This window comes from Taudactylus pleione, unplaced genomic scaffold (genome assembly GCF_031769625.1).
Source record: "Taudactylus pleione unplaced genomic scaffold, aTauple2 ptg000154l, whole genome shotgun sequence".
In the NCBI taxonomy this organism is placed as follows: domain Eukaryota; kingdom Metazoa; phylum Chordata; class Amphibia; order Anura; family Myobatrachidae; genus Taudactylus; species Taudactylus pleione.
This window is the reverse complement of record NW_028284556.1, coordinates 3,369,223-3,381,845: the sequence shown is the minus strand read 5'-3', so window position 1 is coordinate 3,381,845 and position 12,623 is coordinate 3,369,223. Positions and strand designations below refer to the sequence as shown.

Sequence of the window (12,623 nt, the reverse complement as noted above, 5' to 3'; positions counted from 1 at the left end):
TTTAATTGTTAGACTCTACAGCATCTGTGGCCAGACTTTTGGACTTTGTGATCTACCTTTAAAATTAAAAACCTGATGCGTATGAAAAAGGGGACATGGCATACAAAAAGGGTGTGACCTTGCAGCAAGGGGTGTGGCGTCTGTCCTGCCGAAATCACACATAGGGATCTATTTACCACAATCCGCATTTAGAATGCAGACTGTAGTGTGATATTGCTGACTGAATTTGCATTGCAAATTCAGGCAATATCACAGGGCTTTATTAAAAATCCCTTGCAGCTCTGTCCCACTCCCTGCAAATCCCCTCGGCAGCCTCATCACTGTATTTTTCAGAAAAAATACAGTGACAAGGTGCCACACATGCGCTGATTAGCCCCCGCATCCCCCCCTGTGACCCCCCATCAATAATTTCTCTTACCTCCAGTCATCGCTGCTCCGGTCTGCTGGTCTCCCATCCTGCACTGTGACCCGGTCAGCTGTTCTATGCAGCAGCTGACCAGGGTCACAGTGCAGGATGGGAGACCAGATGACCGGAGCCCCGGAGGACATCACCAGAGCACCAATCACCGGCCCTGGACAGTTAAGTTTTTTTTTTGTTTGTTTGTTTTTTTAGCAGTGATCAGCTTGTGGTCTGTTTAGACCACACAGCTGATCACTGGGGCCCGGCTCCCAGCTCTGCTTTGCCTGTTAGAGTAGAGCAGGAGTTGAGGAACTGGGGGAGACAATGGATAACGCCATCTCCAGGTGGCATTATTATCACAGGACTTCCACCGGTATTTTTTCACATTTTATATTTAGTAAATCTCAGACAGTTCTCATTTCCCATTACAATTATGGGAAATGCGATCTGTTTACTAAAAAAAATTGATAATTAGGGCTTGGAATAGAATTTTATGAATTCTATTCCAATTACCCTTTATGGAGGGTACACACGGTCAGATTTTCGGGAAGATATGAACGTTAACAATTGTAAAATTTGTTACATCGTTCATATCGTTGACATGTTTGACATGCATCAACGAACGATGCGCCTGCCCGCATGTCAGATAACGATATCTGAAATTGACTGTGTTTGCAGTCAGATTTGGATGATTTAATTCATTTAAATACTGTCAGAAATCGTTCATCATTAATGAGATTGTTGGTAAAATCGTTCATCGTTGATCTAGCAAGTCTTACCATGTGTATGCACCATTAGTAAATTTAAGTGAAACTAAAATAATGTGAAAAGGGTGTGAAAACACCCTTTTTCACTTTATTTTAGTAAAAATTATGTTCAAAAATAGAACCCATCGTATCCCCAATCCAAATTACTCCACACAGTAGCACAATCTTATTCACATTATACCACATAGTAGAGTCCCTTATTCAGTGTCCACTGTAGTAATACCCCTTATGCAATGCCTACTGTAGTAGTGCCGCTTATGCAGTGCCCTCGTTTTTTGTGCCCCTTATGCAATGCCCCTGGTTTTAGAGACTCTTATGCAATGCCCCCTGTATTTGTTCCCCTTATGCAATGCCCCCTGTATTCAGGGGCGTCGAGAGGGGGGGGGAGCGGGTACAAACTACCCGGGCTTGCTGGATGGGCCCGGTGGGGGCCCAGGTCCGGCACCGCCCCCCTTCCCTTCTACATCTCAGCAACCCAGCTGCGGTGGGAGACTGCTCACAGCTGCTAAGCAGCAGCTGGAGCAGCCTCCTATGCCTATGGGAGGAGCGAGCACGCTTATCGCACCCCCCATTGGCTGTGCGCCGGGCTGAGGGGCTCACAGCGCCCCCCTCCTAGTGCACTAAAATGTGTTTTTTCTCCCCTAAGGGGGCGTGGCCACACATCCCGCTATTAGGCCACGCCCCCTGTCACCCAGGCCCTGCGCGGCTCTCGGCAGCCATGCCTGTATTAGAGCCCCTTATGCAATGCCCCCTGTAGTTGTGCCCATTATGCAGTGCCCCCAGTAGTTGTGTCCCTTATGCAGTGCCCCCAGTAGTGCCCTTTATGCAATGCCCCCAATTGTGCCCCTTATGCAGTGCCCCCTGTACTGTCCCTTATGTAGTGCACCCAGTAGGGCCATATATGCAAGGCCCCCAGTAGTGCCCCGTATGCAGTGCCCCCAGTAGTGCCCCTTATGCAGTGCCCTCAGTAGTGCCCCTTATGCAGTGCCCTCAGTAGTGCCCCATATGCAGTGTCCCCTGTACTGATGCCCCCTCAAAGTGCAGAACAGCCCTCCACTCCCCTGTGCAGTACTTACCTGTCTACACACTGGGCACTGCTCCATGCCGCCAGCGCTCCCACTGTCACTCCTGTAACCGCTGCCGCTGGCTGGTTCTAACTGGATCCTGCAGTCGCGCAGTCTCCTCACATTGAGGGTGATGTCATGACATCAGCCGCACACTGCATCACTGGGATGCTGGCCTCTGAAGCGATCCAAGGCTTCTTTAGCCTGTGATCGTTTCAAAGGCCAGTGTTCCCAGTTGATGTAGCAAGTTGGTTGCGATCTACCGGCAGGAGCTCCGCGAGCTACCGGTGGATTGAGATCAATGTTTTGGTCAGGCCAGCTCTACAGTAACACTGAAAACCCCATCTGTAGTCAGCAACTCCCTCTTAGGACTGCCTTGAGTAAAGTCATCCCAGCCACTGGCATATTCTCAGTGATTGATGGTTTTGGAATCTTTATAAACACATATATATCATCAAGCTCCAAAAATAAAATATTTTCAGAGCTTTAATGAGAGAACGATGGCGATTGCTCCCGCCCCGGGCTCGCAACCCTCTCCTTCCCTATCGTTAGAAGTCCCGGGTTGCGAAGAGGGATTCTTTTGGATCTCTCCGCCACATCCGGCTCCTTCCTCCGAACGTTGGAGTTCTTGTGCACTCCGAAAAAGAGCAGTGAAACACTTCTTGGAGACAAGTGATTTTAGGATCAGCTGTTTCCGTGGTGAAGCACTGATGAATTGCTCCGGTGCTCGCATCGAGTTAGAATGTTAATTATTGGGACCCCGATAATTAGATAATTAACATCATAAATAGAACCTTATGTGTTCACAAATGGGATAGTAATCCCAGATTCAACAAGAAGATTGTCATATGTAAAAGCTTTTATTCTTAATTTGTAATTGGTTAAACAAGTAAAATATATTGCAAATAAGTTCTAACTACTTACCTGATGTAAATCTGATGCTTATATACCAATCCTGGGGGTATGCAGCAACATAAATCATGCAGTGGCTTTGTAAGAGACCATTGTAGGTACAAAATATCACAGCCATAAGTACTATCCGCAAAGGCAGACGTCTTCCTCTTGTGAGCGAAGAATAGATAAATGTCCTGGAGAAGTGAAGGTTGACAAGAAAAGAATTCTATGAAATAGTATATCAATCTATCTATTTTACAGCATTCTAAAAATGTTAACAAATAGTAATGGGTATATTTACTAAAGTGCGGGTTTATAGAAGTTGATATGTTGCCCATAGCAACCAATCAAATTCTACTTAACATTTATCTCACAGGTTCTCAAACTCGGTCCTCAGGACACTAAACAGTGCATGTTTTCCAGGTGTCCTCACAGAATTACAAGATAAATAATTAGTTCCACCTGTGGATCTTTCAAAATGTGTCAGTGAGTAATGAATACACCTGTGCACCTGCTGGGTGACCTGCAAAACATGAACTGTGTGGGGTCCTGAGGACCGAGTTTGAGAACCACTAATTCTACAGACCCTCCAACATGACCAATTCCATTAGCTACAAAATACTTTGCTCCTGGACTTCCCACCTAATTTATGAATGCAGATACCTGTGGTGAAACACCTTTCTCATCAATTAACTAGTTCAACACAGGTGACTGCAATCACAAATTAGGTGGGAAGTCCAGGAGCAGAGCATTTTGTACCTGATGGGAGGGGGTCATGATGGAGGGTAGGATTCTAGCACCTTAACGAAGATAATAGCTAGAATCTGATTGGTTGCTATGGGCAACATCTCCACTTCTAAAAACCTGCCCCTAAGGGGTCTATTTACTAAGCAGTGTTAGTAGACAGAGTGAAAAGTGAGAAGGTGCCAGCTAATCAGCTCCTAACTGCCATCTCTCAGGATATACTAAGGTTGCTGTGACCATTCCTCCAGTCACCGCAACCTTACTAATCGCATATGTACTACCATATGCGATTAGTATTGCAAAGGACAGCTCTTGCGATAAGAGCTGCTCTTTGCGAAGCAGCCGATGCCTGGTGACCGGGTCTCCGTGGGACCCTGTCCCCTCCGAGCCCTGGGAGCTTTCTGCTGGTCACATGTGAAGGAAGCCCCGGGCTCATCCTCCTCCTCCCTACACCCGGAACAAGATTAGGAGGAGGAGAAGACGGAGGACCCAGGAGGAGTGCGGGCCGGTGACCATGAACAACAGGTGAGTGGGGGTCAGCGCTGGGTGACGGCGGGGCGGCGAGGCGGTGGCGAAGCATCGGGTGCAGGGTCCGGTAAGCACATAGGCTTCTATAGGGTAATGCCAGGTTTTTCTGGCGTTACCCTCCACGTCGAAAAAAGGGTGGGCGGTGCTTAGTACATATGGAAATGCGGTAAAACCCCCGAAAACACTGGTTTTACCGCATTTTTCCTTTAGTACATCCCACCCAGGCTGTGTTTGGAAAAATGACAGTTGGGAGCTGATTGGCTGGCACCTTATCACTTTTCACTCTGTCTCCTAACACTGCTTAGTAAATAGACCCCTAAGTATTTTAGAGCACAAATTGCTTTCAATAAAATCATGTTTATAGTCTCATAAGCAATTTGAAGTTAAGAGAACCCACCATCGGAATAAAAGAGTTGTGGGTCTATATATACACCCTATGTCAATGCATATGTATCTCCAGGAGATAATTATAATTATAACACTGAATGGATCTTCAGTTTCTCTAGAGTGTTGATATTCCAGGCAAAGTTTTTTTTTATATATATATATATATATATATATTTTTTTTTTTTTTTTATTTTGCAACAACATATACATACAAAACATTACATCATCCGATAATACATTTTCCAAAATACAAAATTCAGTTTATCAGCAGCTGTATTCTACATCTATTTCTCCCTCTGGGGTTTCTATTTATTTTCTTAATATCCTATTCGCTTTTCCTCCCCTTCCTCTCCTCCTTCCTTTTGGTCAAAATGGTACATTTCCCTCTAAAACCTTATTATTATACCATGCAATATCTTGAAAGCTTTTTTTCAGGCTTATCTTCATATTTTCAGATAATGTTAATACATATGGGAGCAGCCAGATTTCAAAAAAGCTATCTGTTACCATTTCTTTATTTATTAATCCAATCCATATTAAATAAGTGTGCTATTCTTGGTATCACTTCTATAGTTGTTGGTACTTCAGTTTCTATCCACTTTGACAATATAGTTTTTTTAACCACCGCATTCATTTTTGTCAAAAGTATCTTTTCATTCTTTTTTAATTTTTTTTTACTCCCTATATCCAATTTATTCCATATCACCCATTCTGGGGTAAGTATAAAATCTATTTTCCAATAATTTTTAACATAACTATGTATTTGTTTCCAGAGATACTTAATCTTGTGACATTTCCATAGACAGTGATACAAATCTGCCTCTTCAGAATCACATATATAGCATTTCAAATTTTCTGATCTCCCAATTAAGAATCTAATTTTTGGTGTGCAGTAAGCTCTATGCAAAATCTTATAATTCATTTCTGCATACATCGTTGATATTAATACTCATTTGTTTAGTTGCTTTCACCATATATACTAAATCTATATTAGGGAAGTCGTTCTTCCATTTTGCTATTCCACCCGTAATAGTATCAAGATTTATCGTAGGTCTTATAAATGTATACATTTTTGAAGAAGATGTTGCTTTACCCACTCTTGATCTAACCATGCTATCAAATTTATTATATTTTCCTGTTTCGGTCATTGACCTTGTTACTTTCTGCAAATAGCTTTGTATTTGCAGATATACATATATTGAGATATTCAACTTAGGGAATTTTCTTTGCACTTGATTATATGTATATGGTTGTAGTGATTTCTCATCTACTAGATGATATAAATACTTTAATCCATTTAATGACCACTCCTTCGTATCAATGGTGGTTTGTCCACTTATAAAGGCAGGATTATCCTTTAACGGTAGAAAAAATTATTGTATTATAGATAATTTTAATCTTATTCGAATTTGTCTCCATGCCTTGCAGGTCGTTTCCAAAAGAATATTCTGTTTTATATCATCTGGAATAGACCTTGGCTGCATGTGTAATAGGGTGGCTAGATGGATCTGTGGACTAAATGCTTGCTCTATTTTATAATTTGTATAGTTATTAGCTTCCCCTATCCAATCTATGGCAAATCTACAGTTCGCTGCCAGGTTGTAACTCTTAATACAAGGCATATTTATTCCCCCTAAATCGTTAGATTGTTGTCATTTCCATAGTGCGATTCTTGGTCGCTTATTCGCCCATATAAATCTCTGCATCTCTCTATCCATTTAAGATCTTTTTTGGAATAATTATTGGTAACATTTGTATTATATATAATAAACGGGGGAAGCTAACCATCTTAATAACATGGCATCTTCCTATATAGGAAAGCGATAACATTCCCCATTTTTTAAAGTCTTTAACTATTTGTTCTAATAGTATTCCAGGCAAAGTTAATCAGTTTTCTTTTTTTCTTTGTCCAGCTCTCCTTTTACATGAAGTAAGTTCTGGTCTTTATATCCACTGCATTCTTTCACTCCTCTTGGTTCCCCCCATTTATATTTCCTAATGTACTGTACCTTGTTTGTCCTGTCTCATCTTGGTCTGTCTCGTTTTGTCTTTGCTCTTTTTTTTTTTCTTTTTCTCTATTTTTTGTGCATTTATTGTATCTTTCCATCCGAACAAACTATTTTTTGTTCTATTGTTTTTGCTGGGTTTAGCGGGTAAGGTAAAGTTATATTGCCTGGAAATTTTAAATTGTTCTCCTCTATACTCTGCTAGATATTATTTACTAAGATGAAAGATTAATATTTTCTTCTAATACATTTTATAAGAAATAGACAGATATTGCTATTTTGGTTTTCTGGATACCAAATTTTGTACTGTATGCTCAATACAAGACCTATATGTATTTGCCGTTTTGTGACCCACCTTTTAGATATCATTATCTTATTGTTTATACATGAGACAGAAATGTGTTCATGGATTCAATCTGAAAACCTAATAAAATATATTATAAAAAAAAAAAGTTGTGGGTCTATTCACGAAGAACATGAAGTGGCTACTAAAATATTTCACTATATATCGCATCACATCGATGCGATACATAGTGAAGTTTAGTAGCCATTCATGTAGACTTACCTGTCCGGCGTCTTCTTGCGGTGTCCGACCCCTCTGCAATCCCTGTACGCAGTGAGAAGAAAGATATGCTTCTCACGTCAGACCTGCTGCAATGGATGCTGGGGAAAGGGTGCCGGACAGAGAGCAGGGAAGTATGCAGCTTCCCTGCTCTGTTCGGGTTGCGGTACAGATAACACCATCTTCAGATGGCAAATCTGTACCGCAGGAGGGGATGGAAAGCTGAGCTTTCAGTTCCTTCATGAATCGCACTCACCATACAAAAGTAATACACTACTCCACCGTAAACTAGCTCCATGAATAGCACGAAGCAGAGAAGAGCCCTGATTTCAGCTAAACAGGGCTCTTCTCTGCTTCATGAATAGACCCCTTGGTGGCATAGTTACCATTATTGATCCCAATAATTATAATTTCTTATTGCAGCATGTCACAACAATAGGAAATTATGGATAGTAGTATTTTACCAAAATACACATGCAGGGACTAAAATACATATATATATATTATTATTATCCTATATTTATATGGCGCCACAAGGGCTCCGTATCGCCTTACAAAGTACATAAACAAATGAGCAAACAAAAAAAAAACGACTTACAGTACAATACAAAGCAAAGCAGAACAAGGACATAGGGGGCGATTCAGACCCGGTCGCTAAGCTGTGATCGCACGCAGCCAATGAGAGCGAAAATTTGCTAATCAAACGAACTCATGCAATGCAAAAGAAAAAGCCATACACTCCCCGGCAAAGTCAAAACCACCCACCTCTCACTACGAACGAACAGATAGTCTCTCTGCGTTCGGTCAATTCAGTCCATCTGTCAGCGCTCGCTTCGGTCATCCCACAACCCATCGACACTTGCTAAAAGTATGATGTACTCATCTGGGCAATCGATGTGCTTTTGCTGATTGCTTGTTACACGTTTGCCATTGCTCTAAATTTCCCAAACACACACAACAATATACCTATATCTATATTTCTGTTTTATCTATATCTATTGAAATATATATATAGAAAATGTGCAATATTTAGCTATATATATATATATATATGTATGGGATGAACGGGTTCGGATTTCCGAAATCCGCCCCCCCGATCCGAGCCGGGAACCGAGTCCGTCTCGGGTTTTCCCATCAGACTCGGTTCCCGGAACGAGGCAAAACGTCATCATCCCGCTGTCGGATTCTCGCGGGTTTTGGATTCTATAAAGGACCCGCAATCGCCACCATTTTTCATTCCGGCTGTGGAGCGTGCAGTGGGAGGGAGCTGGGAGCTGTTGGCTACTACTAGCACTGTTGTGTGACACATATAATACATTACATACTGGGCTGGCTGGCAACTGTGTAGAGGGAGGGAGCTGTTGCTGACGCTGGCTGGCTGGCTACTGTTGTCCATATACATAGGGGCTGGCTACTATTGTCCATATAAGGGCTGGCTGGCTACTATTGTCCATATAGGGGCTGGCTGTTGTTCTGTCTATAGGGGCTGGCTGTAGTGCTGTGTTCAGGGGATGCTCGTCCTTCAGGGGTGCTCTCTTCACCTACCACCAGTGTTAAAAAAAATATATATTTTTTTTCAGTGTGTGTGCCATGTTAGCCACACCTGTGATCGGCATAGGTAGGTGCGCAGGGGTGCTGTGCTCCTGTCAAGGGGCTGCTGTCCAAAAATAAAAATTATTTTTACAGGGGCTGTCCTATGGGTTGTACGCTGCCCTTCATCAAACTAATTTTTACAGGGGCTGTCCTGAGTGTTGTACGCTGCCCTTCATCATCAAACTAATTTTTACAGGGTCTGTCCTGTGTGTTGTACGCTGCCCTCCATCTAAAATTTTTTACAGGGGTTGTCCTGTGTGTTGTATGCTGCCCTTCATCAAACATATTTTTACATGGGGTGTCCTGTGTGTTGTACGCTGCCCTTCATCAAACATATTTTTACATGGGGTGTCCTGTGTGTTGTACGCTGCCCTTCATCTAACTAATTTTTACAGGGGCTGTCCTGTGTGTTGTTGTACGCTGCCCTTCAGCAAAATAATTTTTACAGGGCTGTCCTGTGTGTTGTACGCTGCCCTTCATCATCAAACTAATTTTTACAGGGCTGTCCTGTGTGGTGTATGCTGCCCTTCATCATCAAACTAATTTTTACAGGGGCTGTCCTGTGTGTTGTTGTACGCTGCCCTTCATCAACAAATTTTTTGCAGGGGCTGTCCTGTGGGTTGTGTGCTGCCCTTCATCAAAATAATTTTTACAGGAGCTGTCCTGTGTGTTGTATGCTGCCCTTCATCAAAATAATTTTTACAGGGACTGTCCTGTGTGTTGTACGCTGCCCTTCATCATCAAAATATTTTTTACAGCGGCTGTCCTGTGTGTTGTACGCTGCCCTTCATCAAAATAATTTTTACAGGGGCTGTCCTGTGGGTTGTGTGCTGCCCTTCATCAAAAATTTTTTATAGGGGCTGTCCTGTGTGTTGTATGCTGCCCTTCATCATCAAACAAATTTTTACAGGTGCTGTCCTGGGTGTTGTACGCTGCTCTTCCTCAAACAAATTTTTACAGGGACTGTGCTGTGTGGTGTATGCTGCCCTTCATCAAAATAATTTTTACAGGGCTGTCCTGTGTGTTGTACGCTGCCCTTTATCAAAGTAATTTTTACAGGGGCTGTCCTGTGTGTTGTACGCTGCCCTTCATCAAACTAATTTTTACAGGGGTGATTCACTCCATAAAAATAATGCACTCCATAAAATTAATGGAGGACAAAAATTTGGAGGATAAAATAGGGAAAGATCAAGAACCACTTCCTCCTAGTGCTGAACCTGCTGCCACTAGTCATGACATAGACAATGAAATGCCATCAACATCGTCTGCCAAGGCCGATGCCCAATGTCATAGTAGAGGGCATGTCAAATCCAAAAAGCCAAAGTTCTGTAAAATGACCCCCCCCAAAAAAAATTAATTGTCTGAGGATAAACGTAAACTTGCCAATATGCCATTTATGATATGGAGTGGCAACGAACAGCTAAAGTCCTTCCCTATGTTCATGACTAGTGATTCAGCTTCACATGATGATGGAAGCCCTCCTCCTCCCGCTAGAAAAATGAAATGAGTTAAGCTGGCAAAAGCACAGCAAAGAACTGTGCGTTCTAAGAATATATCACAAATCCCCAAGGAGAATCCAAGTGTGGCGGTGGTTGCGATGCTTGTCCTTCCCAACACTGGATGGGAAGAGGTGGCTCCTTCCACCATTTGCACACCCTCTGCAAGTGCTGGAAGGAGCACCCACAGTCCATTTGCTGATATTCAAATTGAAGATGTCACTGTTGAAGTACAACAGGATGAGGATATTGGTGTAGCTGGCGCTGAGGAGGAAGTTGACGAGGAGGTTCTGATGGTGATGTAGTTTGTTTAAATCAGGCACCAAGGGAAAGAGTTGTTGTCCGTGGGATGAAAAAGCCCATCACAGTCATGCCTGAGCAGAAGACCAAACATTCCACCTCTTTGGTCTGCAAACATTTCTATCCAAATCCGGACAACAACTGTCTTGCCATATGTTGCGTATGTAAAGGTATAATAAGTAGGGGTAAGGATGTTAACCACCTAGGAACATCCTCCCTTATACGTAACCTGTAGCACATTCATAAAAAGTTACTGCCAAGTTCAGAAACTGTGGCTAAGACCGTAAGCATTCCAGGGACACCTAAATCCCTTTGACCTGTTGTATCCAAGCACCAGAAAACCACACCGTCAACTCCCTTCTCGTCAATTTCCTCCTCAGTCAGGATCAGAAGTAGTCCTACAGGCCATGTCACTGGCATGACTGCCTCCTCTCCTATCCGGGATTCCTCCAGAGGATCCTACTGCTGCTGTTGCTGCTCGGAGTCCTTCATAATCCCAGAGAGGAAGTTGGAACACCACTACTTCTTTTACTAAGCAATTAACCCTCCAACAGTCCTTAGCGAGGAGGATGAAGTACGACAGCAGTCATTCTGTTACAAAGCGGATAACTGAGGCCTTGACAGCTATGTTGGTGTTAGACGTGCATCCGGTATCTGGCATTAGTGCAGTGGGATTTAGACAATTGATGGAGGTAGTGTGTCCCCGGTTCCAAATCCTGTCTAGATTCCACTTCACTAAGCAGGTGATACCGAGAATGTACAGAGATGTCAGAAAGTGTCCTCAGTGTCCTAAAAAATGCGGTTGTACCCAATGTCCACTTAACCAAGGACATGTGGACAAGTGGAACAGGGCACACTAAGGACTATATGACTGACAGCCAACTGGGTAGGTGTATCGCCTTACGCAGCAACAACAGCAGCATCACCAGTAGCAGCATCTCAGAAACGCCCGCTCGTTCCAAGGCAGGCTACGCTGTGTATTACTGGTTTCAGTGAGAGGCACACCGCCGACAACCTCAGAGAAACTGAGGGAAATCATCGCCCAATGGCTTACCCCACTTAGACTCTCCTGGGGATTTGCGATATCTGACAACGCCATAAATATTATGGGACATTACATCTGGGCAAATTCAAGCACATCCCATGTTTTGCTCACACAATAAATTTGGTGGTGCAGAATTTTTTTGAAAATTGACAGGGGCGTGCAGGAGATGCTTTGGGTGGCCCGAAACATTTCTGGCCACTTTCGCCATTCAGAGCTTGCTTGCCGAAGACTGGAGCACCAGCAAACACTCTTGAACCTGCCCTGCCATCACCTAAAGCAAGAGGTTGTAACGCGGTGGAACTCAACCCTCTATATGCTTCAGAGGATGGAGGAGCAGCAAAAGGCCATTCAAGCCTATACATCCACCTATGACATAGGCAAAGGAGGGGGTATGCACCTGACTCATGCGCAGTGGAGAATGATTTCCGTGTTGTGCAAGGTTTCCAGCCCGTCGAACTTGCCACACGTGAAGTCAGTTCAGACACTGCCAGCTTGAGTCAGGTCATTCCCCTCATCAGGCTTTTGCAAAAGCAGCTGGAGAAAGTGAAGGAGGAGCTAAGATGGAGCGATTCCGCTCAATATGTGGGACTTGTGGATGAAGCCCTTCACTCGCTTTCCCAGGATTCGAGGGTGGTCAATCTGTTGAAATCAGACCACTACATTTTGGCCACCGTGCTCGATCCTAGGTTTAAAGCTTCTTTGGCCCTCTTTTCGGGTGTGTTTTGGTGTGAGGGTGTCTTTCAGTGAAAACTGCAAGGAATTATCGTGTACCAAAAAAGAACAATGCATCTACAATCCCTACAAAGGAGCAACAAAAGTTTAATAATAACAGCACTT

The 12,623-nt window shown here is 43.3% G+C and overlaps 1 protein-coding gene across 1 annotated transcript in view; it reads right to left on the bottom strand.

The window, feature by feature from the left end:
* SRD5A2 (steroid 5 alpha-reductase 2) overlaps window positions 1–12,623 on the bottom strand; it is a 143,759-nt gene that overhangs the window by 25,744 nt on the left and 105,392 nt on the right. The window contains exon 2 of the mRNA XM_088474464.1: window positions 3,156–3,319. Coding sequence (XP_088330590.1) covers window positions 3,156–3,319 — 164 coding nt within the window. The remainder of the gene's footprint in view (window positions 1–3,155; window positions 3,320–12,623) is intronic.